General features: G+C 45.3%; 1 protein-coding gene across 6 annotated transcripts in view; it reads right to left on the bottom strand.

Moving 5' to 3' along the window:
• Window positions 1-20467, bottom strand: part of ATP2C2 (ATPase secretory pathway Ca2+ transporting 2) — a 75165-nt gene that overhangs the window by 39303 nt on the left and 15395 nt on the right. For 5 of the 6 annotated variants that reach the window (XM_074370333.1, XM_074370332.1, XM_074370334.1 and 2 more), the window contains 2 exons: window positions 2793-2903; window positions 633-749 (listed from right to left, as the gene is read on the bottom strand). In XM_074370333.1, coding sequence (XP_074226434.1) covers window positions 633-749; window positions 2793-2903 — 228 coding nt within the window. Of the gene's footprint in view, window positions 1-632; window positions 750-2792; window positions 2904-4235; window positions 4645-20467 lie in introns of those variants that run through there. The other variant, XM_074370336.1, reaches the window with a different exon arrangement.

Below are 20467 nucleotides of genomic sequence, written 5' to 3' on the forward strand. Positions count from 1 at the left end.
GCCTGGCTTCACTTCCCAGCAGTGCCATTTACTGCCGTGTGACTCTGGGTCCCGGTTGCCAGATAAACTACAGGACATCCAGTTAAATGTGAACTTCAGATAAACAAGGAACAATGTTTATTTTATTTTTTTATAAATAAGATAAGTAGGTCCAACCCACCCAGGCAACATTTGGGAGACATTAAAAAACTGCTCTTTGTTTACCTATCTGAAATTCAAATTTAATAGGGCATCCTGTAACTTTATTTTCTAAATCTGGCAACCCTACACAGCCTAGGGACATATTTCAGCTTCTCTGTACTTCACCCTCCTCATCTCAAACAGGGGATTAGGAGGGAGATTAAGTAGGTCAAGACCGACTTATTTACGTATTCAGTTAGCACAATACCTGGCACATGGTAAACCCTCTATGAATGTAACAACTATTATTCAGGGCCAGGGCTGCCTGGCCAGTCAGGGACCCCTCTTGCCGGCTAAATGAATGGGGCAAGCCTTCTTTGACTTTGTAGTATAGCTGCCCCACACCCTGGGACCTGTCCGAGGACACCCTCAATCAATACTTAAACAATGAGCGACCTCCCCCCAGCCTCACCTCCCAGGCTGAACGCAAAGAATGACACCTTCAGTCCTACCTGATCGAGGTATTTCTTCCACATGGGTTCCGTGTTATCGGCAACAAACTCATTCCAGCCGTGGACCAGCCTGCGCTGCGTGACGGAGAACTCTGATAGCCCGTTCTGTAAATCCACCTGGAGGAGGAAGTCAAGCACAGGCTCACGATGGGCCAGTCACAGAACTCCCACTCCAGCAGCCAGCCACTTCCATGACGATCGAGGTGGGGGGGGGTTGTCCACAGAGGAGAGGGACTGGTTCAAAGACCCTGGGTTAACAGGGGCAGAGAGACAGAGAAACCCACAGTCCCATTCTTTTTTAATTAGACCACACTCCTGCCCTCTATGCCTTCAGATACTGCTGAGAAGACAGCCATGGGCCTACATTTCAATGTGTGCAGTTGTAGTATGGAAACCTGGAGTTGCAGAAACGCACGTTTTCGTCTTTAGAAAAATGGGCCTGGGAATGTAGAGTAGCATAGCTGCTATGGAAAACAGTGTGGAGGTGCCTTGGTAAATTAAAAACAGAACTACCACAGGGCCCAGCAAATTGGGTGTATATGCCAAAAGAATCGGAAGTGGATCTCAAAGAGACATTTGTACATCCATGCTTATAGCAGCGTTATCCATGGCAGTCAAAGGTGGCAGCATCCCAAGTGTCCATCGATGGATGAACGGATAAGCAAAATGTGGTGCGCACACACACATACACACTCACACACATACACACACACTGGAATATTATTCAGCCTTAAAAAGGAAGGAAATTCTGATACCTGCTACAACATGGATGAACCTTGAGGACATGATAGTAAGTGAAATAAGCCAGTTACAAAAAGGCAAATACTGCATGAGTCCACATATGTGAGGGACCCAGAGGAGTTTAATTCACAGGGGTGGGAAATGGAGAGTGGTTGCTAGCAGATGGGGAGGGAAAGAGGGGAGTCAGTGTTTAATGGATATGAAGTTTCATTTTTGCAAGATGGGAAGAGTTCTGGAGATAGGTTGCCCAATGGTGTGCAAAAACTCCACATTTTTGAACTGTACACTTAAAAATGGTTAAGATGGTCATTTTTATGCTGTGTATTTCACCACAGCTGAAAACAAACAGAAAAAAAAAGGCCTACCCTTAGAAACAATGACAGCTAAATGATTATTACATCATACATACATTGGGCCAGATACAATTTCAAGCTGTTTATACAAACGAACATTAAATGTAGCTAACTTTAAGAGTCAATAATTATGTAAGGAAACTCCGTTGTCCTGGTTTTAGCAAAGGCATCCTTGTTTTTCAAAAGGTTGACAAGAAAGCTCTATCAGGCAGTGGAGGTGGTGGGGAAAGCTGGACTGATTTCTAGATTCTTTTGAATAGAGAAAGATAACCAAGCTCTTTTTCTATGCAGGGGAAAATGTCTTGGCAAGGAAAAAGTATTTTCTTTCCCTCTCCAAATACTAAACAAACAGGACTTGACTTTAGACGGACTTTTAGATTATTTCCAAGAAAAGGTTGGCATGGCACACTGCCTTCCAACTTCCTTGAAATTGTGGCATGTGCCCTTTTATCTTAGTAGACGTCTATTTGCTTTTTCCAAAGTGTGGTGGATTTTGAGTACATACACACATCATGCTTGCTCAGGTTTCTAAGTAAAGATGATTAAAAACAGAGCAAGCAAAGACTTTCAGCCTCAGAGGTGAGCCTCAGGGCGTGGGAATGGTTTTTTGGTTTGGGGTTTTGTCTTGTACTGGCCAGGAATTCAAATGCACTTGAGAAACTGTGGAGAATTTGGTTTCAGTAATCGGCAACACCATGGTTTATAAAGGATGAAGGGTGTAAATCATGGATGGTTAAGTGTTTAAGCTTTGATGTCAAAACACCTGGACTCAATGCTGGCGGTGCTGCTGTGGACCAGGTTGGTCCCCACATCAAGAGATTCGGACAGAGTGCTGGGAGGATCCTGGTTCCAAGAAAGGGCTTGGAGGGTTAGCACCATTGACATTAATGTTGATTCCATTCCTGGTGGGAAATCGAAATGGTCCAACATCCACAATATTTTCTAACAGTGATGATAAAAATGTATTATAGGACAGAATTCTAAATTTGTTTTCAGGATGCTGTTGCTTCCTATGTAACCTAAAAACTTTACCACAACTGGAATCACATGCAAATTCAATTCTTACGTAAAATGCTTTGGCCAAATCCTCTCGGTGGCATTTGCTCGCCTCCTTGGGTGGCAGAGCAACCACTGTCTTTTCTTTCTCAATGGCTTTCAACTCACATGGTCCATCAATCTGTGAAAAAAGCAGAAATGCTGTTAGGCAAATTGGTTTTGTATGGATAGGTCTTTTTTAAAGAATAATACACACAGGGAAAGTGGGCAGATCTTAAGTGTACCGCTCAAATTTTCACAAAGTGACCCACATAACCAGCCTGCAAATCAAGGAACAGCCATTAGCAGGAGCTCCCTCGTGCTACCTGCCCATTTGAAGGGTAACAGCTGTCATGATCTCTGTCACCGCAGATGTGTTTGGCTGGGGTTTGAAACTTGGGTAAACAGTACCATGTACTATACACACTTTCGTGTCTGGTTTCTTTTACTCCAGCTTGTTAGTGGGATTCATGCATGATATTGTGGGTAGTGATAGTTCGCTAATTTTCATGGCTGCATAGTATTCCACTGAATGAGCATATCACAACTGATTTATCTGTTCTACTGTGATGGATAGTTTCCAGTTGTTGGCTGTAACTGCACCTGTTTTTAAGCAAACTTATTTAATAGAATTGGAACTCACAAAGCTGACAGAGCAGGGCAACAATTGATAGATTTAGAACCCTGGACCTTGAACCTCTGTCATTCTCAGCCAAGTATGCACCAGCCTGTGGAGGGTGCCCCTTAATGATGTCAGGTGGTATTGCAGCTTGTTTTATGAGACATTCGCAATAACCTAAGAAAAGAGGGGAACCCAGCCAGGTTCTGGGGGGTCTGGCAGGCCCCAGGAGGGAGCCATATGAAACATCTGGAGGGTGTGGGAGGACATGGTAACACAGAGGAGACCTCAGAATCAAGAAAATGCTAAGTACTTTTGCAAAATTATTCCCAGTATTCTGATATCCAGGACATGATAATCATCTTTGCCTTTTTGCAACATGTTCCTGGGCACTGGGAAGGAGGAAGAGGAGAGGCCTTGAGTAACCTCTTCCTTCAGTGGAACAGAAATGGCAAATTCCCTTTTACTCCTGGCCAGCCCTCCCCCTAACCCCACTCCATCCCCACCAGGATTTCCCAAATGCCTCCTCTGCTTAGAAATGCACTGCCAACCATGCCTGCTTCCTGAGGTTGCTTTTCACTGTGCCAGTGACCAGGAAGTAGGCAATGATTGCACAGATCATTCAACAGACTCCTCCCACCCTCCTGAGTGCTCCTTAAGTCAACGGTACATTCTTCATGGTGGGAGATCCACTTCCAAGAGAAATGGGCATCAAAGCATGAGACAGGATGTTTTTTCTGTTCTTAAGATCTGGCTGAGTCGTACCAAATAAAGTGCTCAATTCCTGCTCACACCACAGACAGAGGCAGACCGGGGTCATAGGACCTGTCCACCTGGCTGTTCTCCAAGTCTTACCATTTCTTTCCGGCCATGACCACACCCAATTCACTTTTAATGCAGCATCTTGAGTGACCCGGAAAAGTGTAAATCCAGTCTTCCCTTCTTCCCCCGTCTTCTCATCTCTGTCTGTCCCTCTGTCTCTCAAGTGCGCACACACACACACGTACACATACACAAAACGTGCTTAAAACATTTGGTTAGACTCCAGTTGCTCCCAGGATAAAAAAACAACTATCTTCAATCTGGCTGCAGCAGACCCCAGCTCACCTCCATGCTCTTGAGCTGGGCAGCAGCATAGCTAGCTAAAAACCTACTGCACAGTGGAGGAGTCATGGGTCCCCCAGGAATGGGTGCTCCAATGCCCCTGCAGAAGCCCAGAGGCACTTTTCCTCAGCTGCCAAACCAAAGTTTTCAATCCAAGGTTCTCAACCAAGGGTAGTTTTGCCCCCAGGGGACTTTGGCAGTGTCTGGAGACATGTTTAGTTGCCATAACCAGGGGTATGCTACTGGCATCTCGTGGGGAGAGGCCAGGGATACTGCCAAGCAGCCTATAATGCACGGGACAGCCCACCACCCAACACAACAAGGAATGACTTGGAACAAAAGTGTCCACACTGCTGAGGAAGGAAATTCCTGCTTTTGAGACGGATGATTGTCCTGTCCTGACATCTTCCCAGATGTCAACCTGCTTTGCCCTCTCAGCCCCATGGACGGCTCCTTGGTGGCCTCTACACAACTATCACTCACATAGTTACCAGCAGGTGATTATCACTCAAATGTCTTCCTCTGCTCACCACGCAGCCCCTCCAGAAGGCGGGACCAGGGCTTGGTCCACAGGGGCTGTTCCACCAGTATCTGTGGCTCGGAGCTCAGGCCACCAACCCAAATGCATGTGCACTCAGCTCCACCACATGGACACCCGGATATACGCTCTCGGCCACAAGCCTCAGTTTATTCTCACTGTCAGCGCTGCCAGGGAGACAGCCCAGCTCCACTTGCCAGCGTGTCACCACCGCCAAGTGACAACCTCTCTGATCACAATTTCCTCGTCTGCAAAATGGGGGTGATGATGGCTACCTCGTCCTGCTTTTGTGGAATCAAGCAGGTGTGTGCATGGACAGGTCTTGATGCAGCCCCAACCCACTGTGAACTCCCAGTAAATGCTGGCCTGGGACCTGCCATGGGGACCAGGCCTCTGGCACATGGTTGGAATAACAGTGATGGTGGCATCACTCAGGTAGCTCAGCTCTGTTTGGGATTCTCAAGAGCAGGAAGCACCATGCAACAGAGGGGGCACTGAGGTAGGGATCACACAGACGTGGGTTCAGATCCTGCTCTGTCACTGACCAGCCCTGTTACCAGGGACGATGATCTGTCCCAGGTAGTTTCGAAGATGAAGAAAACAACCAGCTCTGTAACTGTGCCTTGCACGTGGCAGGTGCATTTAGTAAATATTCCAAAAAGGACCAGCAGCCTAAAGAATCCTGGGGACTCAGGAGCTGTGGTGACCCCAACCCCGGAGTCCACGCCTTCTCTCTGTGACTGTCTTGCTGGGGATGATACTCCCTGATGTTCTCTCAGAGGCTGAAGCTTCCACAAGTGGGTCTAAAAGATACATAAATGCTTGAATCTGGGTGGTTTTATTTCTTAATTTTTAAATTTTTAATAATTCATTTTTTGAATCTGTGTTTTTAGTGGACACTGAAACTACAGGGAGGAAACTGAATTCTATTATTTTGAAATCCTCTTTGATCTGCATTTGACACCAGGCTCAAATAATTTCTCCATTCTTCGATTTTTTAAAAAACGGTCCATCAACAGAAAAATGCATAAGCAAAAGGTGGTCTAACCACAGGATGAAATATGACTCAACTTTGAAAAGGAAGGCAATTCTGACACCTGCGACAGCATGGAGGAAGCTTGGGGATAGTATGCTGAGTGAAATACACCATCACAACAGGACAGATACTGGAGTGATATCACTTACATGCGGCACCTAGAACAGACAGATTCAGAGAGACAGGAAGTAGCATGGTGGTCACCAGGGGTGGGGAAGGAGGAGTGAGGAGTCAGTGTTTAATGGGTACAGAGTTTCAGTTGGAGAAGCTGAAAAAGTTTTGGAGATGGATGGTGCTGATGGTTACACAGCAGTATGAATGTAATTAATGCCACTGAACCGTGCACTTAAAAAACCTGAAACTGAATAGAATAAAGTCTATTAAAAAAAGAACAGTACAGATGGTAAATGTTATATACATTTTACCACACACACACATACACATGCATGCAAATCCAGAACAAGAGGGAAAAAAGGATCAAAGGAAGCTGCTCTCCCTGCCTTGTGGGACAAGACTAGCAGGAATTCCCGCCCTTTCTCAGGAACTCCTGGTTTGTCCAAGCTCACGTCCCTGGGAGGCAGACAAGTGGCTGAAAGAGGCTTGTGTGGGTAAGGGGAGGGGCAGGGTCTGGCGGGAAACTGACACCTCAGTGACTCTGACCATGACCGTGGGGGCAGATCTGAGCCCAGAGTGGGAGGGCCCCCAGTCTCCAACTGCCTTCTGTAAGTGAAAGCCATTTACATACTCCCAGGTATGTGAACAAGAGAACTGAAAATAGCAACTCAAATAAATAACGTGTGCATGGATATTCCCAACAGCTCAAAGGTCCATCAGCAGATTATGGCTAAACAAGACACATGTTTCATCCATACAATGGAATGTGATTCAGCCTCAAAAAAGTGCTAAGATATGCTTTGTTATGGGGTGAATTCTGTCCCTTCAAAAAAGATATCTTAATATGGAAGCAACCTAAGTACCCATCAGTAGATGAATGCGTAAAGAAGATGTGAGATATATATATATACACACACATACATATGCACACGCACGCACATGCACACACACACACACACACACACACACACACACACACACCAATGGAATATTACTCAACCATAAAAAAGAATGAAACCTTGCTATGCAACAACATGGCTGGACCTTGAAAATATTATGCTCAGTGAAATAAGTCAGACAGAAACAAACACTGTATGATTTTGCTTTTATGTGGAACCTAAAAAAGGTAACACATGAACAAACACAGCAAAACAGAAACAGAGTCACAGATACAGAGAACAAATAAGCGGTTGTCAGACAGGAGAAGGCTGGGGGAGAGGAGAGAAATAAGTAAGGGAGATTAAGAGGTACAAACTTCCAGTTACAAAATGAATGATTCACAAGTGTGAAATGTACAGGGTGAGGAATACATCCAATAATTACGTAATATCTTTGCACAGTGACAGATTGTAACTAGACTTATGCTGGTGATCGTTTTGAAATTTACAGAAATATTGAATCACTGAGTTGTGCACCAGGAACTAACATAGTGTTGTAGGTCAATTAAACTTCAAAGAATATGAAAATGAATATATGTTCATTTATGTATGACTGAAAAATGGTGCTGTACACCAGAAACTGACACAACATTGTAAACTGACTATAACTCAATTAAAAAAAAAAAACAACTTCAAAGACAAGTAAAAAACTCATAGAAAAAAAAGACCAGGCTGGGGGTGACCAGAAGTGGGAGGTGGGGGGAGGGAGAATTGCATGAAGGCAGTCAAAAGGTGCAAACTTGCAGTTATAAAGTAAGTACTAGGCATGTGATGTACAACATGATAAATACAATTAACACTGTTGTATGTTATATATGAAAGTTGTTAAGAGTAAATCCTAAGAGTTCTCATAACAAGGAAAAAATATGAGATGATGGATATTCACTCAACTTACTGTGGTCATCATTTCATGGTGTGTGTAAGTCAAATCATTATGCTGTACACCTTAAATGTATATGGTGCTGTATGTCAATTACATCTCAATAAAACTGGAAGGAAAAAAATAATATGACTGGTGGCCTTATAAGAAGGGGAGATTTGGACAGAAAGATAGACTCGCACAGAGGGAAGAGATGTGAAGACACACGGAGGAGACAGTGTATGAATGGAGTGATGCCTCTACAGGCCCAGGACACCAGGACCGCCGGCCACGCCAGAGCTAAGGGAACGGCACGGACAGCGTCTCCACTGCAGCCCTTAGGGACAGTCAGGCCCTGCCTTGGTCTTGGGATCATGGCTTCCAGAACTGTGAGAGAGTAAATTTCTGTTTTGTTCTGTTTTTTTTTTAAGGATTTCAGGGGTATTTTTTTAAACTGAATTATAGTTGGTTTACAGTGGTGTGTTAATTTCTCACATGCAGCACAGATATTCAATTATATATGTCTACATATATATTCCTTTCATATTCTTTTTCATTACAGGCTATTATAATGTTTTTTTTTTTTTTTTCAGTATATGTACTTGGCAAACACTGCATGGGACCCATGACTACTAAGAAGTGATCCAACATTTATCTGAAATGCAAATCCAGCTGGATATCTTCTGGACATCTGCAACACGAGGCAGGAACAAACTGAGAGACAACTGTGACCCACATGACAACGCTAGGACGGGGACACCTCCTCTATAAAGAGAGACAGCCCGGGGCCCAGGGAACCACACAAAATCCTTTGAGGATTTTGTAATCTGGGTGGATGTAGTTCTTGGGATCAATGAAATGGGAGGGGAATAGTGTAAGGGTCACAGTAACCCAAGAACAATGGGCCAGGTGTCACGAAGGAGGTGATGTTTAAAATGAGGGGCAAACGAGCCTCACTCAATGCAAACACTTCCTCTTTCTGAGACTTCTGTACCAGTCTCTCCCAAGGCATGTTTCTATGATTTATCGTTTTACTTTAGTCTGGAGGTTCTCGACATGTGGTTCTCAGCTCAGCCTCACCTGGAGCTCGCTAGAGATGCAGATTCTCAGGCCCCATCCTGGACAGATGGATCAGAATCTCTGGGGTTGGGCCCTGCCATCTGTATTTTAACACGTTCTCCAGGGGATTCTGATGCACCGCAGAGTTAGGGAACCACTGGGGTCGTGTTAGAATACACGTGCTGTGGCCTATCCCCAGGCCAATTGCAGAGTGGGGCCCCAGCCATCAGGATTCCTAAAAGCCCCAGGCGATTCTAATACACAGCAGGAACTGAGCTGAGGATGCCTGGCTGGGAGATGCATTCAAATAACAACCCCCTGGGTCTTGATTTTAAGGGGCCGCCATCTTGGAGGAGAGAAGTGGCCGTGACCAATGGGCCAAGTACCAGGTAGGAAGTATTGGGGCCCCAGGGGAGCTGAGGGAGCCCAAGCAGGGAGGGTCCTTCTGCTTCCTGGAGGAAGGGTGGGGCTGAGGCCCTGAGGCAGCAGGTGCCCCCAGGTCTTTCTAGGAGTCAGGCAGACAAGAGGAGATGGCCAATGATGGGGGGCGCAGAGAGCAGCTAACAGATCATGAGGACAATGAAACACAACCGTGGCTCCAACAATCGATGCTAATGAAGCAGCAGATAGCTAGCTAACATTATGATATCAGACATCCTGCTTAGCATTCAACAGATACAAGCTCATTTCATCATCATAGCAGCACTTTAGGGTGGAGGAGACTTTTATCCCCGTCCTACAGATGAAGAAATGGCTGCACTGGTTGATTCCTGAGCCAGCCCTTTCAGTCTATGTTCTATAAAAACACAAGAACACTTTCTGGTGGGTATTGTGTTGCACAAATGGGAGAAAATAGAAAAACACAACTTTCTGGGTCCTCCAAGTGGCACAGCGAGAGAGTGGTGAGCGCAGAGGGGAGCGGAGGCTCAGTAATGCCCCCAGAGACACCACGTCCTAATCCCCGGGACCTGTGAATACGTGACCTGACCTGGTAAAAAGGACTCTGCAGATGTGACAGTTGAGGCTCTGAAGCTGGGGAGACCATCCTGGATTATCCTGGTGGCCCCATGTCATCACAAGGGTCCTTACACATGGGAGGCAGGAGAGGCAGAGAAGGAGACATGACAACAGGTGCAGAGGTTGGAGTAATATGCTTCCTGGCTCTGAAGGTGGAGGAGGGGGCCCCAAGACAAGGGATGTGGATAGGCTTCAGAACCAGGAAAAAGGCGGGGAAACAGATTCTCCCCTAGAGCCCCCAGAAGGAAAGCTGTCCTGCTGACATTTTGATTTTAACCCAGTGAGACACACGCCAGACTTCTGACCTCCAAGACTGCGACAGAACAAAGCTGTGTGTTTTAAGTCACCAACTCTGTGGTCATTTGTTACTGCAGCCCGAGGAAACTGACACATCATCAATCATCTACCGAAAGTCCCAGAAGGAACCTGGCTCTCTGAGCTCCGAGACTCCCTGTCCTCTAATGCCCAGCACACTGTTGACTCACTTGTCCACCTCCAGCACTGGACCGTGAGCTCCACTGGGCAGTGGCTGGTCCTATCCAACTTACACCCAAGTGCCCAGCACAGTGTTTGGGAAGGAAGATGGGTCATGGCACTGAGCACCTGGAAGATCTCAATGCCCCCAGAGGCTGGGAGCCATGCCAGGGCTGGAGGGGGCAGGAGTGGCAGGTGGTTGCCAGGGGCAACAGCAGATGTAGACCGCCTAAGGGGGAAGCAGTAAAAGGAGCAGTGATGGGTTATAGAGGACAGTGCTTCTTAACCTACACCGCTTCCCGTGGTGGTGGCTGAGCAAAGCTCAGCGCTGTGGCCAGTGCAGCTGGCCCACATCCTCCAAGAGTCTTCTCTCACCAAATGACCCTTTGTGGGTCCATTCACAAACAGAACTGCCAACAGAACAGAAGGAGATACTCAAGAGTACATACCTTGCTAGGGGGTGGCCCACGCAGGCAGGGGCCAAGAGGGAAGATGGCCAGGCTAGGTGGGGGCCTATGGGATTGGAGGCCAACAGGTGGCTGGCAAGGTCAGGAGTCTGGTTACACAGGAGATTGTGCAATAGGTAAATATACCAAAGATAGTGGGAGCTGGCACCCTCACTGTTGGAGAAGGGAGTTACAAATATACAAAGGGCTGGCGCCAACCCTGTGGTACCTATTGCATTGACATCTGTGGTCAAATATATTAAAAAATATATGTATACACATACACACAGGTGTAAACTACGTATGGATCCACAGTGTACACATCCATGCCTGCTCTGAGAGGACCCAAGGGCCATAATATCCCAGGAGCATAAGCACACATCGCACCAGACCTTGGTTTCTAAATACCAGTCTTCCAGCAAAAAGAGCAAAGACTTCTGGGAGAAATGGCTGATTCCATGGTAGGGACAGGGAAAATAACAAATGAGCCTGGAATTTCTTGTAATGCCAGAAAGTAGGCAAGTGCTCCAAAAATGATGGGAAAATGTCCAGAGGACACAAAAGTCACTGTGAGAAGGGCCTTCTATTGGCCGAATCTAGGACAATCTGAGCCTCAAAATAAAAAATGATGGTAATATACAACTTAATAAGAAAAAAACAAAGAACCCAATCCAAAAATGGGCAGAAGACCTAAACAAGCAATTCTCCAATGAAGATATATGCATGGTCAATAGGCACATGAAGAAATGCTCAATATCACTAATTATCAGAGAAATGCAAATCAAAACTATAATGAGGTATCACCTCACACCAGTCAGAATGGCCCTCATTCAAAAGTCCACAAATGATAAATGCTGGAGAGGGTGTGGAGAAAAGGGAACCCACCTACACTGTTCGTAGGAAATAGTTTGGTGCAGCCATTATGGAAAACAGTGTGGAGATTCCTCAGAAGACTAAAAATAGGGTTACCATATGATCCAGCAATCCCACTCCTGGGCATATATCCAGAGGGAACCTTAATTCAAAAAGATACATGCACCCCAAAAGTTCATAACAGCACTATTTACAATAGCCAGGACATGGAAACAACCTAAATGTCCATTGACAGATGACTGGATAAAGAAGCTGTGGTGTATTTATACAATGGAATACTACTCAGCCATAAAAAAGAATAAAATAATGTCATTTGCAGCAACATGGATGGCCCTGGAGAATGTCATTCTAAATGAAGTAAGCCAGAAAGAGAAAGAAAAATACCGTATGATATCACTCATATGTGGAATCTAAAAAAAAAAAAAAAAAAAAGACAAATGCCCTTATTTACAAAACAGAAACAGATTTACAGACATGGAAGACAAACTTATGGTTATCAGGGCAGAAAGGGAGCGGGAAGGAGGGATAAATAGGGAGTTTGAGATTTGCAGATACTAACTACTATATATAAAATAAACAAACAAGTTTCTTCTGTATAGCATAGAGAACTATATTCAGTATCTTGTAACTTATGGTGAAAAAGAATATGAAAACAACATATGTATGTTCATGTATGACTGAAGCATTGTGCTGTACACCAGAAATTGACACATCATAAACTGACTATACTTCAATAAAAATATATATATTTTTTAAAAATGATGGCAACAAATCTTAATAACACTAATAAAATAGGAACTCATGAATTCATGGTGATATATGAGTGAATACCTAAATGACTCAATGAAGAGGGCAAAGGGGCAGTGTGTCCTGATACCAGGACATTAATAAATGAGGGAGGAACGATGGAATCAGAAAAATCATCATCGAGCAAACATTGTAAAAGTCGTTGATTCAGGCAAGGATCACCAACAGACACTAAAAACTAAGAGCAAGAAATGGTGTGAGGCTATTAATTGCCATAGCCTCAATATGACTCATCATAAAATACTAATTAATTACAATGGGGAAAACAGTAACATAATAGAAGAGGAACCTGGTCAGTATGAGTGGAGAAACCAAGCACAAAATTCAGGCAGACCTGGGTCCAAATTCCTGGGAGAGCAGCAGGAGGCTAGGTGGATTACATCACTTTCTAAGCTTCAGATTTCTGCAGAGATTTGTGCAAGGATTCAAAATAACGTGGTGCATCCACAGATGTTCAGTGGACCACTGTTCTAAAAGTTAAAGGAAAGAAACTACCTAAATGCCCATCAGTTGGGGAGGAGGATTAAATAAAAATGCCTACACAGCCGTTAGAAAAGAATGTCCTTGCAAAGAAACTTTTGGGGATGGTGAAAGTATTTTATATTTTTATTGTGGTCAGGATTACATGAGCGTATACATCTTTAAAAACGAATAGTACTGTACAAAATTTAAATAGTAGTTAAAGTACTTCCTAAGGGGAAGATGAAAAAGAATGTGCCTGATTTGGATGTGCTGCAGGGAGGTGGGGAGGGCGGAAGGGTTGCAGATGGTATGTGCAGTATGACCCTAAGTATGTTTAAAAATGCAAAGAGACTTAGGTAGTTGTATATCAATAATAATAATCACTGTGATCAGGTCTGCTGTAAGTATTTTATGCATATCGATTCATTCCACCCCACAACAGATCTCTGGCTTGTACACCCATTGTACAGAAGAGAAAAGAGAGGCATGGAAAAACAGAGGAATTTGCTCAAGGTCTTCTGCTGGCAAGTAGCAGAATGAGACTTGATATTAAGGTCGCTGGCACTGCAGACTCTAGTGCTCCTAACCACAGCCTCTCTAGAATTGCCTAGAAAGGGGGCCAGGAACGCCCAAGCAAAGGATAATCTGATTACTGCAAACTGATTAGCTGCGAGACATCCCTCCCTCCACCCCCTACCAAGGAGGAAAGTGAAAGCAAAGAAGTGGGGGGGGGTGAAGGAGGAATTTCATACTGTGCCCATTCTTACTGCGTTTTATGAAAAGAAAGGAAAAAAAACTAAGAGCTTAGAAAGGGAAAAGAAGAAAGGACAAAGAGGGAGGGAAATTAAGAATAGAACACGTATAGTTCCTGGTTCATAAAAGACAGTAGAAAAATAGCAGCTAATATTAGCCTAACTCAACGAACAATGAAGGTGAAACTGTCGCTCAAATTTCAATATGCTGGTAATGGGGATGGGAGGCACAGAGAGAAGGGCAGTCCAGTGGGGTGATTTCTGAAACTGGAGATGAGGTCCTGCCGAAAGAGACTGCAGAATTCACTAGAGGCAGCTCCCAGATTAGAGGAGGGAGGCCACACTCCAGGGTATGTATGAAATGTGGCTGATGTCAAAAAATTAAAGCGACAAATACGGGAGAACGTGTAGCTTGCGTGCAAATCTCAGTGCTCCAAGGATCTGCCACCTCCTCCAGGAAGTCTCCCCAGATTGCTACAGCGGCAGCCCCACCACTCCCCCATACACAGGCTGTCTCCAACTCCTCTGTTATACGTGCTGCTTTCCTTCATGGGGCTCATCTCTGTTTGCAATGATACATCCACTAGTATAATTATTTGATGATTATCTATCTTACCCACCAGACCATCAGCTCTGTTTGGTAAGATAGGTGTTTTGCTTATTAAAAGGGTCCAGCCTCTGGAAAATGGATGCCAGAGGGATAGAGAAGCAGTGGTTCTCAAACTCAAGTGAGCATCAGAACCACCCCAGGACTGGTGACAGCTCAAGAGTGCTGGGTAGCAGACCACACTTGGGGAACAGCTGATCTAAAGAAGCCACAAAGATACGTGAGGGTCAGAAGAATGGTCTGCACAGAGGCTGAACCAACTGGCAGACCTTGCTGGCATCCCTGACTGCGGACCTCATACAATGACCCACCCACTCCAGGGCTGGCTCCGTGGGTGTGCTCAGGAGGGCACGTGCTGCATGCAATGCCCTGCTGGCGCCATCCTGAAATTCTTAGTCATTTTTCAAGGAGGGGCCCCATATTTTCATCTTGCCAATTATGTAGCCAGTTCTGCCCCCACCACTGAGTACCTCCCTGAGCATGGAGCTGAGTGCTCGACCCAAGGTTAGAAAAGGAACAAGACAGTTATGATTGATAATAAAAACCACTGCCACTCTTTGAACTAGGCACTGTGCAGGGCTTTAAACACATGCTCTCGCTTATTCTTGTTCTATTACCACATTCACTGAGGAAGGCAGGCCCGTGTAAGTATTTATATACATCACCTAACCTAATCTTCACGAAGAGCCACCTATGAGGAAACCCAAAGCCTCTAAGAGCACGAGCTCACTTGCAGACAAAGACACTGAAGTGGAGAGACAAAGTCTATTTCCCCAAATTCACATAGCCCTGGTGATGGACCTCGGGCTCAAACTCTGGGCTTCTGGCCCCCATCCCTGGCCTAAACCAAGATTTCCTGGTTAGGAGTGGGCTTCCAGGCCAATCTTCTTTCCCCTACACCCAAGAGGTCCCCCAAATTCAGTCTTGCTGGAGAGGCATAGTCAGGAGGATTCTGAGATGTTCTCAGTGGTGATGCCAGCTGTCAGCTGTAAAGTTACCAGACCTGGTTAACCTGGGAGGCTGGTTTCAGTGATTTGAAATATAAAGAGTAATTACATGTGGCGCCTGACTTTGTTCTAGATGTTTTAAGTCTCTGTTCCTCCAGGGACTCCAGGATCATGAATTCTGAACACTTCTCCCTTGGCGTGGACTTGAATTTCAAGTTGGATCAGACACGTGTTCTGCTGGGCTCCGTTCACCACCCCGGGGGAAGGTTGTGGGGAAGACGGCCCAGCCGGAAAAATACAGTCCATTTCCAGGGATCTGGGGCACATGGTGGAGTTAATAAACACAACTTTAAGAGGGTCTGCAACTTCAGCAGAAGACTACGTATTTCCCCATGGGGGCCCACGGCTCCCCACCCCACCAAGTACCCTTCCAGATATTTTCCACCAGTAACACAGTGTTATGGGCTGGACTGTGTTCTTCCCAAATTTGTATGTTGAAGTCCTAACCCCCAGTACCTCAGACTGTGACTGTATTTGGAGACAGGGCCTTTGAAGATGTGATTAAGTTAAAACGAGTTGATTAGGATGGCCCTGATCTAATCTGACGGGGATCCTGTTAAGAAGAGATCAGGACACAGAGGGAAGACCAGGCGAGGACACAAGAAGACAGCCATCTGCAAGCCTGCTGGTTCCCTCCTCTTAGGGGCTCAGGGGATCTAGGATTCCTTATCCTGAACAAAACAGCTTATGACATTGGATTTGGGGCAAGGTTTCTAAAATGGCATCTTCAGACATATTCTTAAGAGCCCACAAGTTTTCTAAGATCTTCCAAACCGAGAATGTGTATTTTAATAATCAGCCTAATAGAGTATCTGATACAGAACTTCTGGGTGGCCAACTTATAACACAGCACTGTGATGTGACACTAGGGCCACGTTTGCATCTGTGACAACAATCACATGACACACTGAAGGAATGACAGTTTCTCAGTGGCTGAGAACTGGCAGGAGAACGAAGCCATCACATGGTTCAAAGTAGTGGTCTCGGTGAGTCAGCTCTAAAACGTCTCACCCTTGAAGAGCGGAGTTCCAATCCAAGCAAGGTCCGTAAGTGAACCCAGCCTCTGTCAAATCTACTTGCCACAGTTGATGAGCAGCTATTATGGTAATCAAGACAAAGTGAAGAAATATCCTTTCCACAATGCCTGGCGCTCACCTTATCTCCAAGTGAACCAGCCAGTTCCATGATTCTCCAATGACAGCCTTTAAAATCAGCATTTTGGACAGTTAGGGTAAAGTATGAGGCTGGTTGCCCTAATCCAGCAAACAAATTCTGGATGTGTTTAAATGCCATGTTGTACTTACACATGGCATTAGACATTGCCACTATGAGCTTTGTCAAAGTCAAAATTCAAAAGTCTAAAGACAGAACTTAAGACTAATAAAAACACTAACAAAAACAGACAACTAGGGAGCAGACTTTGTGCCACATGGGGTTCTGTTTTTCACGTGAATGATCTCATTTAAGGAACTATTACTTCCTACCACTGTGGCAGGCAGCCTCTAAGATGACCCCTGATCATCCCTGCCTCCCTTACTCACACACTTGTGTAACTCCTCCCCTTGGGAACCAGAGAGACCCAGACTCCTTCTAATGAACAGAACATGGCAGAAGTGATGAGACATCACTTCCAAGACTGGGTGATAAAAGGATCATCCGTCCTCGAGAAGAGAGCGGCCAAGCCAGGGGGCAGCCCTGTGGAAAGGCCCATGCAGCTGCAGTCTGAGACCCACAAGCAGCCACAACAGGGAGCTTATAAGTGGATCCTGTCCCCTTCCGCCCTGGGAGCCTTTAGATGAGACCACAACCCTGGTGAGGGCTGGACAGCAACCTCACGAGACACCTGGAGCCACGAGCACCAAGCGCAGCCACCCCCAGGTGCTCGACCCACAGAAACTGGGAGAGAATCAACATTCATTGTTTTCAGCTGCCGCATTTTGGAGTGCTTGGTTATAGTGATCGACAACGAACACAACCAATGTCGCTGCCTGAGTTTTAATAAAACATCAGTCATGTCCAAATGCAGTTGCTACCTTTGTACTTCATAATTATATTATACTTCATAATTTTATTATAAATGTAGTTCTATTTTATCGAGTTGAGTTATAAGCACACACCTACTTTTACTGCAAGTATGAGGCTTATACTTATTTATAAGTCACATTTTGATACGAATAATTTAAGATGGCATTGGGAGCTTACGTTTCTTCAAGAAGATGGCATATATTGCTAAATTTTGAGAAACACCAATGATCTGTGTGCATACACGTGTGTATGTAAAGCCTCAGAACTCCCTCTCATACAATGTCTTCCTGCAACCCAAGTGTGATCTCTTAAAAACACAAATCTCACTGTGTCCCATTTACTGCATTCCTCATGTTTGGTGCATCTGTAAATAAATGAATGAATGTCATGCCCCAGCTTAAAAGTTTCAGTGATTCCCTGTTGCTCTGCAGATGATGCCCAAACTCTTCACCAGGCTCGAAGGCTCTGTGTTGTCCCTGTCTACAGCCTCTTCCTCTCCTCTCCCACTAACCCCTGCCCCTCACTCCCTTCTGCCTAGAACTCTCCATCAACTCTGCCCTTCCCACACCTCCTAGTCTTTGCCATTCTTATGAATCTTAAACATTCCTTCTCATTAAATAGTCAACTAGGATCTGCAGTTTGGGACCCACCTCTGCCACGAGGACAGGGTACCACAAGGGCAGGGAGCCTGTGCACCTTTTCTCCACCCCATCCCTGGCAGGCAGCACTGGCCTAACACACGGTAGGTGCTCTATGAATCTAGACTGAATGAATGGGTGACTACTACACAGGTCTGTTGGAACCCAGTCTTCACCCTGCGGAGCCCCAGGAAGATGAATTAGTTCATCAACTGGGAAGGCAGCTCAGGATGGAGCTGTGAAGAGATGGGAGCCCTGAGGGTCAAAGATAAATTCCCCAGAATTGGCACTGAGTCATCTGGGAAGCAAGAATTTCTGGTTCAATGTTTTCCTTACCCAAAGCTCAGGTCAGCAAAGAGCTTTTTTCCAGTAATGAAAGGGGGGTCTCCTAAACGCTTTTCTTTTCATTATGCTGGAAATGCAGCAAGAATGAGCCAACTTTGGAGCCACAAGATCTGTGCTGATTCAGCCTCGGATGCTCCTGACTCGGGGGTCCTCCCCCATGCCTGTCTCAACCATCTTCCCCCTGCCCAGTCCCTCCGCTTTTTTATTCTCCATCATACCCGAGACCATTGGATTCTGAATTAAACATCTCTTGTTTTCTGTTGACTGCCAGCTGCCCCCGTGAACTTTGTTTTGTACACAGGTGTATCCGTGTATCCTTACCACCTGGCTTGACCTGAGAGCCTCTCCATCCTCATCTGTCTCATGAGTATAATAATAAACCTCACCTAGGGGCAAAAAGACAGAGTTCTCAATAATAATTAGTATTACAACTAGGGTCACCTGGCCAAGTGGTGGGGCAGTTGAGAGTCTGCCTAGGACATCATATACAGTAAGTGCTCATAAAAGAGAGTTCTGACTATTGTGCAAAAGATCACAGTAAGCAAACTTTGCTTCTCTTTCAAACTTTCTTGAGGGGAAAAAAAAAAAGAGTTCAAGTTGCAGGATGTAAGTGCGAGAGCCAAGGCTGGGAGCTGAGCTGGCAGGAAGCAATTCACTTGGCCCGGCTGGCCTCCTCCCTCATCACACTCCCCATTTACTTTTCTTGTAATTTCCTGGGATTGCACACACCGCCTTTAGAGACAGGACACTTTGTTTCTCAGCCAGCCTTTGCTGTTGGCTGCCTGGGTCTCCCATCTCACCACCTCTCTGTACCATCACACACCCTTCATGGGACAGCTGAGAACACCTACCTAGTCTATATTCAGTGGGTGACCCCCGCTCCCCACATACCTACAGACAGGTGAAGGAAGACCTGTCCCACCCTCAAGGGCCCCTCTGAAGAGCTTTGGGGACATGAAGCCCACTTTGTTGCAGAGATCAAATTCACCCCGGCATCTCTATTCATATTACATCATCCCCACACCTGGTGCACCTGGCTCACCTGAATACTTGGCAAACCTGGACATCCTATAAAATCCAATCGTAACCAACTACATCAGGAGTGTTTGAAAAATACCCAGTTTGATGCAAAAAACAAAAGATAGGAAGAAAAAAAAAAGGAAAAGTAACATAAAACAGGCAACCATGTTGGCAAACTAACTTCATACTCCTTTAACAGAACAAGTTACACGGCATATAACTCTATATCCAATTCATGTTTAATAAATACGTCGCTTCAGAAAAATAGATTTGAGAACAGCTAGTTACACAGCCCTGTGGTCTAGCACCCTAGCACCAGAATTCTCATGTTAACATCCATTTGTAAAATACTATTTTTTAAGTGCACAAATATTTAAGGTTCATACAACCAACATGTTTTGACTGTTGTCAAGTTTTTCCAGCTGATCTCTTTCATCAAAGAGAAAACTTAACTTTGAGGTTTCCCTTCAGCTGTCTAAAGACCATGAGCACCTCCAGAGCTCATTCCACTTCAGCAAATTTTATTTTTGAATAACTGATTACACTTCAAAGAAAAACAAAGTGCAACCCAGAAACGCTTTTGCAGAAATTCAGTGCTCTCTGCTCTTGTATCCTGCAGTGAGTTCTGCTTAGAAGCTAAGGACAAAGTTGGTGGGTCACCGGTCCTCCCTGCTTCACCTCTGGGTTCTCCATGTGGAAGGGCTTTGGGGGACAGCTTTGTCAGTTTGTCCACTGGCTAAAAATTCCCCTGGCCCTAGAATCCTATTGGTTTATCCTAGAGGGTCCCCTGGAGACTGCAAAGTTAACATACAAATCTGAGTGGCTTTCAAAAAGTGGCTCTGTGGCTCTGCAGTGGTGGGAAGAGAAGCTAGGAGGCAGGGCCACTCTTACCTTGATTCCCATCATTACTGCTACTACTACTGCTCAAACATTTGTGTAACAGTTTTCATTTTTGTTTTTTCCTTC

This window comes from Camelus bactrianus, chromosome 9 (genome assembly GCF_048773025.1).
Source record: "Camelus bactrianus isolate YW-2024 breed Bactrian camel chromosome 9, ASM4877302v1, whole genome shotgun sequence".
Taxonomy (NCBI): domain Eukaryota; kingdom Metazoa; phylum Chordata; class Mammalia; order Artiodactyla; family Camelidae; genus Camelus; species Camelus bactrianus.